General features: G+C 33.5%; 4 protein-coding genes across 4 annotated transcripts; 3 read left to right on the plus strand and 1 right to left on the minus strand.

The window, feature by feature from the left end:
• Positions 1 to 1,069: 1,069 nt before the first annotated feature.
• Positions 1,070 to 2,779, plus strand: RO3G_00211 (uncharacterized protein; the record flags this gene model as incomplete). Its single annotated transcript, XM_067654802.1, has 3 exons — positions 1,070 to 1,519; positions 1,569 to 2,149; positions 2,206 to 2,779. 3 exons carry the CDS (start codon positions 1,070 to 1,072, stop codon positions 2,777 to 2,779), a joined length of 1,605 nt encoding a protein of 534 aa, XP_067510903.1.
• A 2,608-nt stretch (positions 2,780 to 5,387) lies between these two features.
• Positions 5,388 to 6,176, plus strand: RO3G_00212 (uncharacterized protein; the record flags this gene model as incomplete). Its single annotated transcript, XM_067654803.1, has 1 exon — positions 5,388 to 6,176. One exon carries the CDS (start codon positions 5,388 to 5,390, stop codon positions 6,174 to 6,176), a length of 789 nt encoding a protein of 262 aa, XP_067510904.1.
• Positions 6,177 to 8,052: 1,876 nt separating this feature from the next.
• On the plus strand, positions 8,053 to 10,547 carry RO3G_00213 (uncharacterized protein; the record flags this gene model as incomplete). The annotated part of the gene is made up of 5 exons (XM_067654804.1): positions 8,053 to 8,114; positions 8,172 to 9,120; positions 9,172 to 9,516; positions 9,570 to 10,289; positions 10,344 to 10,547. The coding sequence occupies 5 exons, from the start codon at positions 8,053 to 8,055 to the stop codon at positions 10,545 to 10,547; spliced, it is 2,280 nt and encodes a 759-aa protein (XP_067510905.1).
• Positions 10,548 to 13,154: 2,607 nt separating this feature from the next.
• RO3G_00214 (uncharacterized protein) lies at positions 13,155 to 13,877 on the minus strand (the record flags this gene model as incomplete). The annotated part of the gene is made up of 1 exon (XM_067654805.1): positions 13,155 to 13,877. The coding sequence occupies one exon, from the start codon at positions 13,875 to 13,877 to the stop codon at positions 13,155 to 13,157; it is 723 nt and encodes a 240-aa protein (XP_067510906.1).
• Positions 13,878 to 16,406: the final 2,529 nt, after the last annotated feature.

The raw sequence follows: 16,406 nt of genomic DNA on the forward strand, positions 1-16,406 counted from the left end.
TGTCTTCTTTTGTTATTCTTGTATAAATCCGTCATGTACCCGGTTGACAATCATTGAAGCTTGCTGTGGTCTTTTTATTCTACTCTAAGGAACATTTGAACTTCCAGACATCAATTTGTAACAGAGAGGTGATTAATGAAACTTGCTTTTGATCTATTATGCATAAATCCTTTGTCAATCACTTTAATGTATCCTTTTCTGTGAATAATATAAAAAGAACAAACAGAGATGAGAGAAAAAGCCCTAGATTGTTTTGTTCTATCAAAATAAAAGTTTCATGAAATTATTTGTCAGAATAAGACAGGATGAAAACACGAACAAACGAATTTAATTTAACGTGAGCTAATTTGGCCATAACAAACAGTACATTACATCTAAGCTTAATGAATAAGTCATATGCAGTAGAGCCTAAATTCATTATCACGATATTAGGTTCAACTTTAAATAAAAAAAATGCATCTTTTTTTTTTGAAGAAAACCATAGTTTTGTTCTTAATGAAGAAGCTTTTAAATATCATTGACTCCAACTTGTAATTTCAAATCTCAGTTGAAACATAAACAAGCAAATCAAATGAAAAAGAAAGGGAAAAGTAAATGAAAGCCGATGAACAATGAAGTTTTTGTTTTTCTTTTATTGTTATTATTTTGCTTTATTGCTGTTAGGTAAAGAAATTGAAAAAAGTGAGTGATTCAGATTAAGGTTTAGAGTAAAAAGATAAAAAATAATTCATTTATGTCACGAAGGATCGCTAATTATATATGTTTTGCTCCATTGCTTTGAATAATAATTGCTATTCCTGGATCAGTCCATTATGGTTTTTCAATTGTCTTGAAAAGCTTGATAAATAATTATTTAATATGGAATTATACAAAACAAGTAAGCTGGTCTAATGGTAGTCCAACTTACCAGAAACAAGGTTCCTATTGGCGCGGAGTATCTTAAAATCTTGTAGTTTTCCTTTTATGGATAAAACAAGCCGTTTCTAGATAATATCCAATTGATGCTTTCATATAACACATACAGAACCTACTCTTTCTTTTGTTTAAGTATCAACTTATATATCAAATCATGAATGAAGAAACCTTGAAAATTATTAGAAAGAATGTGATAAACTATCTTGAAAAATGGAAATCGTCTGAAAAGCTAGACGCTACACTTGCTGCCAAACTCGGCTTATCCAGTGTGGCAGCCTATTTTCTGTACAAGACAGTTCTTTACAGGCTCTATCTTCATCCTGCTAATAAGATCCCAGGTCCTCGTGTTGGTTGGATCCCTTTTATGGGTAACTTCTTTCAGATCTTGAAAGCAGACAACGATCAATCTCCTTTCATAAAATGGGCAGAACAATACGGCGGTATCTTCACTGTTCATTTTTATTGGAATGAACCTCGTGTGGTTGTAAGCGATGACAGGTTGGTCAAACAAATTTTGACGAGTCAAATGTACGATTTTGAAAAACCAATGGCTGCCTCCAAAATGCTTTCAAGAATAGTGGGCAATGGACTATTAGTGGCTGAGGTAAATAAAGAAGAAGAAAAATAAGTAGGTTAACTGTGTTTCTCATTAGGGTCATGCTCATCGTGTTCAGCGTAAGATGTTAAACCCTGCATTCTCTATTCAATCAATTCGTGCCATGGTTCCATTAATGATTGGCCCTTGTTATACTTTACGTGATCAATGGATTCAAATGATTAGCACCAATCACACGGAGTATACAGAAATTGAAGTATCCAGAGATCTTTCACTGGCTACTCTAGATATTATTGGTATCACAGCTTTTGGCCAAGACTTTGGATCAGTGGCGCATTATGGCACAGATAAAATGAATCGATTGAGTAAGGCTTACCTCAAACTTTTCTCTCGAGGTATGTCCTTGATACGAATTTTGACAATAGCCTTTCCTGTTCTGGGTTTATTACCTACAAAGGAAAATAGAGAGGATGCTGAAATGTTGAGGTGGCTAAAAGAGGAAAGCGAGGCTTTGGTTGAGGCTGGTTTACAAAGGGATGCAGAAGAAAAGAAATCGGGAAAGACCAGCCAATACCAGGATTTGTTGGCTTTGATGGTGAATTTGATTGATAAAGATACTGGTAAAGGCTTTACTAAAGAGGAATTAAGACACCAATGCTTGACCTTTTTAGCCGCTGGGTAAGACATCATAAAGATAGTATAACCATGTAATTGACAATATCATTTGCTCATAGTCATGAAACAACAAGTAATACTTTATGCTGGTGTCTTTGGTTGCTTGCTCAACATCAAGATATCCAAGATAAGTTAAGATCAGAAATACTTGTGCTCTTTAAAGACAACAAAATATTAGACTATAATGCAGTCAATGCCCTTCCTTACCTTGATCATGTATGCTGTGAAACTCTTCGTCTGATTCCCACTGTTCCTCAGACAGCTCGAGTCAGTCGTATGCCTGTTGTCTTGGGGCCTTATGTTTTACCTAAAAATACCATTTTCTACATCCCATCTGTTGTTAGCCATCACTCCAAAGAGATTTGGGGGGAAGACGTAAATGAATTCAAACCTTCTCGCTGGGAAAAGACGGATCACATCGGCAATGCTTATGAGTATTTTCCCTTTTTAGCTGGTGGACGTCAATGCATTGGTCAAAGATTTGCTATTGTCGAGCTAAAAATTTTGCTGTCTATCTTAATCAGGGACATTCAGTTCTTTGAAAAACCAGGATTCAAGGTACAAAAAAGTCAATTTATTGTCACACGTCCCACACCAAATATGACTTTATGGACAAAACGAGTTTCTTATTAACGCTATATTCAATAAAAATGCAAGGTCCCAATGATAATTTTCACTGTTCTTTGTTTCATTTCTTTATTATTTTCGTATCAATAATAAATACTACTAGTAATGATTATCAACATTTATCCTGGCATTTCTACCATCGTGTAAACAGTACGTGTATTCAAAAATAACTAGAAATTTGACAAAAAAAAAAATAAAACCATGCGCCTTTTTCAGATTCCCCCAAAAGCTAAAAGGGCATTACAAAAGGTTCAGAGTTTCCCAAAAAAAAAAATAAAGAAAAAAAAAAAGGTTATGCGTATTAATATGTTGAATTTGCTTGGGCTTTCAGTTTATGAATAAATTTTTACATGCTGATGCTATTTGAACACAAGTACACTAGATAAAGTACAGAGATTAAAAATCCTAAGCTCTATATTCTGATAGAGCAGGCAGCGATAGTGGCAGGTGAACATCAGGATCACCTTTATTCACAGAAAAAAAAAAAACAAAGGGTGATTGGATACTGAATTATTAGTAAGGATCAATTAGCCAATCATTATTTTCTTTTAGTATTTTTTAGCTGTGATTACCTTATTTGGAAGCATTGTCCAAAAACAGTAATCGTTTTTCAAAAATATAAAAAAAAAATATAGACAAAGGGAAGATGGTTATTTTTTTGATAAACAGTAAATTTGACCTATTGTTTATACGACTGTAAAAAATTTGCCGACCTTAACATATAAGAATGAGGAGAAAAAAAATATTAAAAAAAATACCTCTAAAATTTGAATAAAAAAACCCAATTTTTCGAGAATTATTGCAAATATAATAAGTAATTGTTACATAAAAACCTAAAAAAGGCAATTTTCTGGCTTGTTTTACAAAATAACTAACAAGATGTTAATAACAATATGTAAAAAAAAAGAAACAAAAAGGATACTTTATTCTAATTCATCACATTATTTCAAATCACCTTCCTACAAGGAGAGTAATAAACATTTGTACAAAGAGAGGAGTTCTAGATCGTATGAAGTAAAAAAATAGGGTTCCTTACGTTGTTTTGTCATTTGACGTAATGAAACCTAAAACATAACGTTTTATTAAACAAATCAAAAAATAGTGTTGTTTTCTCTTTTTACTCTATGTTAAAGTTAATTTTATTTGCATTGTGTTGTATGCACTCTTCTCATAGCTTATGAATGGTTATTTATGATTTAATTCGTTTATCAATGGTAGAGACATACAATAGTTTTAATGAGTGGACATTCACTTATCATAATATATCTCCTGCTATTTCTTGAGCCAAAGAAGAGGAATGAGCAATAATAAAGCTGTTGTCTTACTTTTAAAATGTGCTGCTACATTACCAAAATCAATTTTAATTAGCCAGTTTTCACTTGAGTCATGTCCCAATCTTCAGGAGATACAGGGTGAAGTAGAGATTGAACGATAGACTTCATTAGTTTTGACCATGATATAATAAGTGATTGACCATTGCCCACTAGATAGCTTAAATTTCTGTTAGAGGATAGTATAAGTGTAGGAAGATACAACATTTGACAAAGTTAATATGAAATATAGCTTATTGGAAGTAGCTATACTTCAACTTTTATCTTTCACCCAAAATAAAAAGCATCAATTGGGTATGCAATAATTATTATCCCGAATTTTTTCTTTTTACTATCAACCACTCATCATTGAAGCTATGGTATTTTTGTATAATAACAATAGTTTCACATCTAGAGAAATATAATTCGTTTTCATTTCAGCTTTAAAATTATGAATTACATAGACCTTTTAATATAGTTACCATTAAGTGAAATGCATATCAAATAGAATGAAAAAGAAAAGAAAAATTGCAGTTTATAATGATTAATATAAAAGATGAAATTAAAAAAGAGTATTCTCAGTGTGTAAACCAAGCATGAAAATAATTCACTCACTTTGAAAGAGGAGGAGTTATTATAAGATATATATCTTAATTTACATCAATTGAATCTAATCTTCTTTGTTTTTTATATCTTGTATGTACATTGAATTGCTTTTCTATTTCTTTTTATCATTTTTTCTTAATCTTATTATTTAAATAAATCTAATTAGCTTCACTTTATGCAGCTTACTATAAAGGAAGTACGTAGACCTAAATAAGATACACAACCTACTGAATAGTATTCATCTTCAAAAAGTGATTCTATGGATCGTATTACTGGTGTAAGTAATAACGTGGCAACTGCGTATTATTCAAATCACCGACAGACTAAAAACGTGTCGATCCTGATCAATGACGGTCTGTTTCATACAGTATTTGATATGTTTAACATTTAATACGTTTTCTTTTCTTTTCTTTTTTTTTTGAGGGGAACAGTCCGACTCTTGGCAAGGGTCTAGAATTAAAATGTATCCAAGGAAAAAGTCTCACTGGTTAAGGCAATAACACAGCGAAACAAAACAAAGCGGTTCTACCGACAAAGCGTTGTTTCAGTCCTCAAGGAAGAAAGAAAAAAGTATAAATAATAGACACTTTTCAGGTTCAATTTTTTTTTTCATTATTCAATCTTTCTATTACAAACCAAACCCACTTTCCTATCCTTTTATATACGTTTATACGTTCATTTACATTCATTCATTCATTATGGTTGCCATTTCTTCTCTCGTTTCTTTCCTTGCTCTCACTGGTATGACCGTTATGGCTGCTCCTGCTGGTTCTGCTGGTCCTTCAAGCTCAGTCAGTGCCACAAGCACATCAAGCCCTTCCAAGTCTGCCAGTTCTAGTGCTTCTACTAGTTCCAGCAGCTCCAAGTCCAGTGGTGGTGATGTAACTATCACTGTCAAAAACAGCTGCAGTAACTCTATTCAAGTCAACCAGCTTACTAATGGTGGTGGTGCCGGCAAGTCTACTTCTGTCTCTGCTGGTGGTTCCACCAAGGTCTCTGTCCCTTCCAACTGGGGTGGTCGCATCTGGGCCCGTGAAGGCTGTGATGGTGGCAGTGATTGTCAATCGGGATCTCCTTCCTCTCTTGCTGAGTTCCTCTTGTCTGGAGCCAATGGAAAGGACTATTATGATGTTTCCTTTGTTGATGGTTTCAACTTGCCCATTTCTATTTCTCCTAATGGTGGATCTTCTGATGGAAAATATGAATGCGGCTCTCCCGCTTGTTCTTCTCTTCCTGAATGTCCTGAAGACCTCCAAGATAAAGATAGCAATGGTAAAGTGATTGGCTGTAAGTCTGCTTGTAGTGCTTATGGTACCGATGAATACTGTTGTACTGGTGATAGCGAAGCTCGTGGCACATGTAAAGCTAGCAAGTATTCTATTCCTGTCAAGAATGCCTGTCCTGATGTTTACAGTTATGCCTATGATGACAATACATCTATGTATGCTTGCTCTCCATCTGATGGTTATACAGTCACTTTCTGTTAAATCATTTGTAATAGAATGTCCCTTCTCTTATATATTTATACAATAAAAAACATATAGATCGTTCCGAAAGCCGGCCTTTTTGGACAAAAAAAACTTGTTTATTTTCATATTGCTATTAAGGGTTAAATTTCGATTATAAAATTAAGCATTAAAAATTCTTTTGAGCTTTTTCGCTCAAACCTTTGAGGATAACTGTAATACATTTTTTTGTCATCTTAGGAAGTAATTCAAATTTTATTTATTCCAATAACGTTCATGATGGCGAATTTACGTTATGATAAACTTCTTTTATTTTATTCTAGAACAAAGACATATATGCATGTTTTTAGTACCCAGTGTTTTCTAAGCAGAGAAATGATAGGTTGTTCACTGTACAATTTAATGATTGATAAAAACCTTTTTCGTTCATGAAGTATTTCAGATTAAGGTCGCCATGTAGAAGATGTATTTTAATGGCAATTAGCATATTTTCATACTGTTTTATTCGATACAATGCACCAGTCAGCCCCAGTAAAGAAACAGAGTGTGAACGACAAACTAATATATAGAGCAATAAATTTAAAATAGCATACCAACAATATTAATACCAATTGGAATAAACTCATTTGAAGAGGTCTGTCTTAAAGATGCAAATTACACAGTATACTTTTTTTGGTGCTTATGTTCTTGTTTAGTCGAATTACCATATAGTTAATCAATGATCCAATTGGATTGGTTTCAGTAAAACCCTTCCATATTTGTATTCAATACACTATTTTCAGGAATAAATGTAGCGTTTACTTGCCTTTCTTTTTTTTGTATATATTGTATTATTACAAAATTCATGATACAACTTACATATACTCTTTCCGATGATACTCTGCTTTCTTGCATATTACCTTATATCCATAGCTTTAATAGCCATTTACAATGGTATGCACTTCAAGGTCACCTTTGTGGAAAAACCGCCTATATGTAAACAAAAACAAGCATCTGAGTTTGTTGAATTGTATCTTCTTTTACCGGTTTTAACACATGAACGACTATGAATTGCAATTTTTTAGAGTTAAACTGTGAAATTTATTAAAGGTTTACATACATAATAATCAAAAATTAACTTTACAAAAGGACAAATTATACAAATAATGCCATTAACAATGAGTCCTTTAATGCTCAATAGCCATTGAATCATAAAATAATTACTTATATATTCACTCAATACTTATGCTGATAAAAAATCAAAGTATATCTAGTCTTTTGTGTTATGGTTGAGTTATTCAGTATTAAGTAGGAACCGAAGGTAAAGCTAGACACGAAAGAGTAGGCATTGGTTGAGCGTTCTTATATCTAAAAGAATCGACAGCCTCGGATATGTTCTTTGTAATGTCGTTGATCTGAGCAGCTGAACATAGTGACAAAAGAAGGAAGAAAAGAGCTAGACTTTCCCTAGTATTTGCTAAACGAGAAGCAGCAGATGTGATATAGCAAAATAGATTAACTACAAAGCCTTTGTCACTAATAAAACCAACGCAATTTAAGTAGATTTAAATACGATTGCTTTTTCTAAGAACTCACCAGTTTATAATAAATACTCTTAGTCGGGTAAGTGCCATAAATTAATGATAACATCTTGAAATAAAACAGTTTAGTTATTGTTATTATTATTATTATTATTATTATTATTATTATGTTTTTCAGCCAGTACATACTGTCACACTGACAGGAATGACCATCATTTTGTATGTTTTTTTGCATGTTTGTTTATTGTTGAGACTCCGGCCCTTTACTTTTTTTTTTACAAGATGTCTTCTTTTTTTTTTTTGTTTTTTGTTGTTGTTGTTGCCCGAGCACTACATATTCTTGTTTCACATATAAGCTCAAAGTCTGTTGAAATAGAATGAAGTTTTCTCACCAAATACAATTTAATTCTGTTCCTGATTGGGCTGATTACTATTTACCGTAAAAAAAAGGAGTTGTTATCAGTGAACTACTTGAATGGCTCATTTCTTTTATTAGATATTCCAATCTCAAAAAACAAATTTATCAAATTGAAAAAGACAGGCTAATCGTTTCAAGTCGTCGTGCTTCCATTGACGAGGAAGCAGGTGAACGTACGGCGCTTATCAGTGATAACCCAGTTGAAGCTGATAACCAATCATTTATGGAGTCCTTAAACAAGTCGTTGGAAAAGATATCCAAATTCTATGCTAAAAAGGAAACTGAACTTTACGACGAGTTGGATAAACTGATTGATGAATTTGAACATGCCAATCAGTCATCACAACATGGTCAAACACATCCTGTATCTCCTCACCACCACCCAAATGAAGAAGACGACGACTTTATGCAAACAACCGTGATCTCTAATAATATGTCGGATATGGATCCCATTAGTCAACATTATGATGATTTGAAGCGACGTATTGTAGATATGTTTGTCTTGTTATCCGAACTCAAATCGTTTGTGGCATTGAACCTGACAGCCTTTGCAAAAATATTGAAAAAGTACGACAAGATTACAAACAGTGATTTGAAACGATATTATACATCCAATTATGTTATGACTGCCTATCCCTTTCAAGCAGTTACAAAGTCAAGGCTTAATGAACGTATACAGCAGACTGAAAGAGCCTATGCTATCTTGGCAACCTACAATGATTTGGACCAAGCGATTGAAGAATTAAAAACACATTTGAGGGAGCATATCGTATGGGAAAGGAATACTGTTTGGAGAGACTTGATTGGTCAAGAACGTCGAACACAAACTGTAGGCGTTAAACCTACGTCAATCTATACGCCCTTTGGAACACTTCAAATTACACGTGAGCAAGTGATGAGTTATTTTTACTTGATCGTATGTCTTGTGGTGTTTATTGTTTTGCTAAAGGTTGAATTATTTGATACGGTTGAACAAAATCGATGTTTGGCTATATTGGTATTTGCAAGTATGCTGTGGGCTGGTGAGGTAATGTAACTAGAAAAATGGCAGAATTTGAAGTTCTCATTTTTTTTATAGGTAATGCCTCTTTTTGTTACAGCTCTACTTGTTCCACTGCTTATTATTACTTTGCGCGTTATGCGTTCAGACGATGGTAAATTTACCCGACTTTCTGCCCCTGACGCAACAAAACGAGTTTTTGGTGCTATGTTTTCTCCTGTAATTATGTTACTTTTGGGCGGTTTTTCTATTGCTGGTGCGTTGAGCAAGTTTGGTATTGCGAAATCCATGGCAACCTTTGTGCTTTCGAAGGCTGGTACACGACCAAACAGGGTATTACTTGTTAGTATGATGGTTGCTACAGTCGCCAGTATGTGGATCAGTAACGTGGCTGCCCCTGTCCTTTGCTTTTCTCTTATTCAAGTAAATAAGAAAAAACATAATTGAAAAAAAAAGAAACTTATTGCTTATGATAGCCTATTCTTCGCACTTTGCCCTCTGATTCCAAGTTTGCTCCTTGTTTGATCATTGGTATCGCATTGGCATCCAATTTAGGTGGTATGGCATCTCCCATTTCCTCGCCACAAAATATTATTGCTATCCAAAATATGGACCCTGCTCCTTCTTGGGGTGAATGGTTTATTATATCTATCCCGCTCTCCATCCTTGGTAATTTAATCATTTGGACCTGGTTACTCTGGAACTATAATCCAGAGAAGCAAACACCTCAGATTCACACTATTCGCGCAAGTTCTGACCCTATTACACTCACACAAATCTATGTCATTCTAGTTACCTTATTTACCATAATTCTTTGGTGCTTGGCTCACACCTATGAATCTGTGTTTGGCGACATGGGCGTAATTGCTATATTACCTCTGATTGCCTTTTTCGGCACCGGATTGCTTACAAAGGATGATTTCAACAGCTTCTTGTGGAACGTAATTGTGCTCGCCATGGGTGGAATTGCATTAGGCAAAGCTGTCGAAAGTTCGGGCTTATTGAAAACGATTGCATCTCAGATTGAAACACTTGTTACTGATCTCTCCGCGTTTCAGGTCCTGTTTGTGTTTAGCTGTTTAGTACTTGTCATTGCTACATTTATCAGTCATACAGTGGCGGCTTTAATTGTATTACCAATTGTTGCTGAAGTTGGCTCTCAACTAGCAGATCCCCAGCCAAGAATGCTTGTGATGGTAAGAAAAAAGGACTTTTTAATGAAAGACAAAAAGTTGATTTTATTATTTTAGGGAACTGCATTTGTTTGTTCAGCAGCTATGGGCCTTCCTGTATCTGGATTCCCTAATATGAATGCAATTTCACAAGAAAATGAACTTGGAACACCTTACTTGAGTACGAAAGACTTTTTGATGAATGGTATTCCTTCTAGTATCTTTGCTACTTTACTCATAGCAACTGTTGGCTATGGAATAATGGTTCTTATTGGATTCTGATCTTCCATTGGTTTATTTGCGTATGATTTTTTTTTAATATAGAATCAACTAGAACTACTTTACTGAATTTATCACAAAAGAAACACCGGTTGACTGTATATTTGACGTCAAATAGTTATATAAAAGAAAAGCAACTTTTTTATATCATTTGTTTTATAAAATAAAACGGTTCATTACCAGATACAGAGTAATAATCATGCCACAGTCGCTTATGAACATGATTATACAACTGGTCTATTTTAAGTGCATATGACAGTAGACTCAGAACTCATAAATCACATGTGAATGAAATATGTGAAGGGTTATATGCTATAGAAGATGATGGTTATTTTATTTTACGCACAGAAACTTTGTATTTGGATACAAAGTAACCAAGGAAAGCATTATAAAATTTATGAAAATATATGGAGACCAACAAAAATGTCAATTAGATTACCACAGTGTTAAACAAGCAGTGGCACTTTATTCAACTTTTAACGCGGCAAAATAAACTTTTATAGCTAGTCTCTCATTTCAATGAATACTGTAGTATAGCTGAAAGATCAATCAGTTGTACAACAATTAAATATATTGAACTTTTTAGTTGTATTATACTTGTTGGTAGGATTTAAGTAGATATCCAAAGACTCTGGTATTCGCCTTTCTTACTTTTATAAGTACGTCTACTAACATATGGCTCTTATTATACGAACAGAATAAAAATCAAGGATGCTTATAGAGCGAATGGTGGGTATGACAAAACGACATCAGTTTGCCAAAAAAAAATGATGTCATGTAAGATGTCAAATTTGGCTTCAGATAGCGCCGTGTTTCCTATCTGAAATCAAGAAGGATGCAAAGAAAAATGCTCGTAACCAATTGGATGATAATGAGTGATATTTCAAATGATTACAAGCTATTAATTGTATGCATTATTCTGTTATTACTAATATCATTATGGGGTCTCATTTTATTTAATAACAAAAAAACATATATGGAAGCAAAAAAAAAAAAAAGCTTAACAGCATCTATACATCACGTAAAAAAATTTGCTCGAATTTGCAAGTATTATTACAGATGACATAGACAAACATAACATGCAAGGGATTCATTTGAAAATGAAGAGTGCCAGCATACAGTGTTTGGAAAAGATAAACCAATCAATTATAGAAAAGAAACTATCAGTACCTTTTCTTCCTTCATATTCTCATCTTTTGGCGCTATTGAAGAGCATTAGGTTCTTGCGAAAACAGTCATTTACAGTATTCCTTTGTCTTGATGATTCACTGATCAACAGAATTAAAGAAATAAAACAATAACCGTACATAATTGCCAATAATGGATCTGACGTGCGGATTTTTTTTTGGGACAAGATATGAAAATAGAGAAACAAGCTTTTAAATTTCCTGTGTCTTTCTTTAATAAAATTCAATAGCGAAATCTTATTTATCCCAAAACTTTCAAAAAGTCTCGCAATTTTTCTAAACGGTCTTGTTAGGACAAAAATTAGATTTTGACGCTTGTTCAATTTATCCAAGTTTCATTTCCGATCACTGTATCAGTTTTTGGTCTATGGTCCCTTCTCCTTAACCGATTTTGCGCAGAAACAGAGGACTATGAACAGGTTTTTGTACGTTGCCTTTACATTAGATCTGATCAAGATGTTGTCCGTTCCATGCTATGATCTCTGTACCAGCTGCCTTTTATAGATGCTACTAAACTGTGGATACTCTGGATTTATGTTCTTCCTGTCATTTACAATGTCCATTAATACTTTGTCATGGAGACATCTTCTTTAAATACCCAGTAAGTGTTTATTTCTGTTACATCATAGATAAATAACTTCAAGTTGACAAACTTGATCTTATACAATATCTCTTTTATTCAAATCATCCTGATTCTTTAAATTCATATCATTCTCAGACGTCTCTTTATTTTTTTTATAAATAAATTAAGGAAAATCTATATTTGGTATCACATTATACGTTGTGCCACAATTAAAGGCGTTTAGAAAAAGAAACACCTGCAAATTTCACAAAAGTGTAACATTAAATTAATAAAGTATTCACAAATCAGCTGCACTTTCCATAAATATAGCTACATATGCCTTGAAACAAAGTGAAGGTAATATTAGTCATGATGTTTATAAAAATTCAAGCATCTGTCTACTGCAACAAGACACAATCTTGCGTTTCAATTCAATAGCATCTTTTTTGGGGTAAATGTTTAAGTTCACTCAAGCCACAGCTTCTCTCGCCTCACTCCCCAACATTTATTAGTTTATGTTACCGCGCCACTTTCTTATTTCTTTTCACGTGTTTTTTCTTCAATATGAATACGTTTTTATAGGAGGAGGCAACTAAAGATACACTATACCCTGCATGCCAAATGATAATTATTATAAATTAACCTTTGTTGTGTTTCATTTATTTCTTGTCTCACATAAATGAAGTCGGCCACGATGTTCTACAAAGCGGGCAAAAGAATGAGAAAAAATTTTTTTTTTTTTTCATTTTTAGACCAAATAAGAAAAATGCCTCAAAGTTCGCAGAAAACAAGATTACATAATCGCATGTATACACACTGTGTGTATTTTTTTTATTGAATTTTAAGGGGGCATATTTACAATCAAAAAGTAAAATTGACATTATTGTGGTTACTGTAGATGGAAGCAATATCTTCATCATCTGAGCCATAGCAAGAGGAAGATGCAGAAGAGGAAGGGTTTATCAGTGGACCAGAATATGGATCACTTCCCAAAAAAAAGTTACCAGGATGCACCAGGCAACCTGGGCAAGTACATTGATTGCCGCAGTAGCATGTAACAATACGTGTGGTCGTAGAGTGCTGATTTTGCTGCTGTTGCTGATGCTGCCTTTGTTGGTCTTGCTTATTAGGGGCGACCAATGGTGTGATTGTGATCACAACAGATTCACCTCCAGAGCTACCAACTGGTTTACAACATTGAGAGCTAGGTACAAAGCTACCACAGTGAGATCGATTGACATTTGGTGCACCCACAGGCGATGGCTGGGGAATAGGTGTTGGCATAGTTGTAAGGGGAATCTCAGGTAAAGAAGGAACGGTATGGGATACGTTGGATAACATTTGATCGTCTTGAAGCATTGCTTTAATTGAGGACTGTCCATCTTCTTTTTGAAATACATTATTTAAAATTGCTGTCAATTCTTCTGTATTTGTCAAATCTTCTCCCATCAAGTCTTGTGTATGTTTATGGTTCGATAGAACTTCGAGTTGCTGTGTGAGATAATCAAATTGCATATCCATAGGTCCTTGAGATGAAACAGTAGAATGTGGTGTTGAGAGACCGGTCAGGCTATCTGTATTCATAATTGTATCATAATTTACATTCGTAGGTAAATTTCTTATAGGCGTAGAAGCAGGGCTCTTTTTCACTGAGCGCCGCTTGTGAATTTTAGGTTGACCATCTAGGATTCTACTTGCGTTGGAGGGTTTATGAAATATAAATCCAAGATGAAAATTGCTAGGCTCTTCGTTCACGGGCGTAATTGTTGTTGTCGTTGAAGAATTCGAAGCATAAGATAAGTCAGCATGGTTGGTAGGCGGAGATGTAACTAACGCCCAAGAATAAGAAGGTGCTTCTTCTTTTTTTACCAATGAGGTTGTACAGAGTGGCGCCGACATCACAGATTCCCGTGTAATTTCTTGTGAGACATTAAGCGAAAGATAGGGTTGTGTCGCGGAAGATGACCGTATCATGGGTGTGCTATTGTTTGCAGGGCAGATACACTGTTTACTTTGAATTACATCATCATTGTTATGAACTGAACAAGTAGGTGAAGTATTATTACTGTTGTTATTGTTATTTCGATAAATTAAAACAGGTTGCTGTTGATCACCTTATCACATATAATATAATAGTTTGAAAAATGCTCCTCTTTTCAATAAAAAATTACTAACCTTTTTTGCTATTGCATGCACATTTGATATGGACTTGTTTTGTTTTACGAAGGTCTCTGCAATAGTTACACTGACTTACTGGACGACCCTTTTTACGAATTTCAAACAATGGTCGGTCAACGTGACTGCAGCTAGAAGAACGATGGCCCTATGTAAAGAAATGCATTTATTTATAAATAGGACAAGTAATCTCTTTTTTTTTTGCTTGAAGATACCTTAATACAAGTTGAGCAAGCATATTTTAAACCGTTGATATACATTTTCTTAGATAATTTTTTTTTGATATTTTTGTTGATATATGAGACGTATTTGTAGAAGCGTATATGTATAAGCGTATTTGTGTAAGCGTATTTGTGTAAGCGTATTTGTATAGGCGTATAGGTGTATTATGCGTATATAAAAGAGAAATAAAGGATAAAGGAGAATATGAATGAAATAGATGCTTTTTTATACAGTAAATGTTAAAAGAAAGTATTAAAATCTACTCCGATAATTATAATTGCACTTTTGCAAACGCAAAGAAATCATGCCAGAGCTACAAAAAGGGAAAAGAATAAAGTAGCAATTTCAATAATTAATCAATTGGTTGAAGAAGAAAAAAAAACGGATGAATAAAAAAAAAAAGAAGAAAAAGGAGTAGAAAATGTGAAAAAAGGTGAAAAAAGAAAGTATTTAAATTTTTTTCTAGAGCACAAGTAAATTGATCTACAATACTGGAAAAAAAAAAAAATTTCAAAGTTTTTTTAATGTTTATTAAAACTCATCAAAGGATATAAGGATATAAAAGTGGTACAAGTCTGTTAAACAGTGACTTGTCATGAAAATACAAAAGATACTTGCAATCATTTGCAAGTAGATAGTTTTGGTAATTCTCTTTGTATTTGATTGATGACAATCTCGTCCAAGACAGGAGTCTGTTCAAAGAATCGTTGTCTACGAGTTTTACATACGGCTCGGATAACTGTGACAAAAAAAGCTCTAGTGTAAATTCATTGTGGTAGTGTAAAATGTTATACTTGAAAAATATAATCATGAGCAGAGCTTGAAATATTGAGTTGAAAGTCTTTAGAGATTTTGTTTTATGGATAAAGATTCTCACCGTTAGTACCTACAATATTATAATTTAAAAATAGGAAAAGCCTTAATTTTTATTGGACAACCTGAAAATAAAAAATGAGACAATTTTATTTTTTCTCTGCAACTGACAGAGTATTTTTTTAGACGATCTAAGAAGGATACTTTTGAACCTTGAAATACCTCAATCAAGCTTTCTCTCCAACCATAAATGATAGTATGACTCAGAGTATCTCATTTAACCTTAGTTTTCAACAGTGACCATCTGTAGGCTGTAGTGATGCAAAAAAACGAGCGTGTCTGTATTGTTTGACGAAGTTCTAATATTATTTTTTGACGTTAGAATAGCATTCCTCAACAATATTCAAGAAAGCTGAATATGGTGGCATAAAAAATTACACTGTGTCCTTTTATTTATGACATTAATAATAAAGCGAGAGCGATAAGTTCTATAGTTGATTACAACAATGAATAAACCTCCTTTCTATAAACTTATTAGGTTATAAACAGAAGGATTCATAAACTTAGCTAAGTTGAACAGTAATATCTTTTTATATGAGGTTTTGGCTTAGAATTCTTTTGAATAGTAACTGATCTTTTCTTTGAAACCAATTACTAAAGAAAGCCCCTCTATTCGGTACACTCGGTACATACTTATTAATATACTGGATTAAAAATAATGAAAAAAAAAAAAAAAAAAAAAAAAAAAAAAAAAAAAAAAGCATGCTATATACTCAGAGTATATTAATGCATTATATAAAAAGCACAGAAAATACGAGTTGGTCCATTTAGCCATTGTGGAATTAAGCGCTTGTAACGTGTAGTGATCGGGCTGGTCTTAAATAAAAAATACAAAAAATAAAT

Source organism: Rhizopus delemar, genomic scaffold (genome assembly GCF_000149305.1).
Source record: "Rhizopus delemar RA 99-880 supercont3.1 genomic scaffold, whole genome shotgun sequence".
Taxonomy (NCBI): Eukaryota; Fungi; Mucoromycota; class Mucoromycetes; order Mucorales; family Rhizopodaceae; genus Rhizopus; species Rhizopus delemar.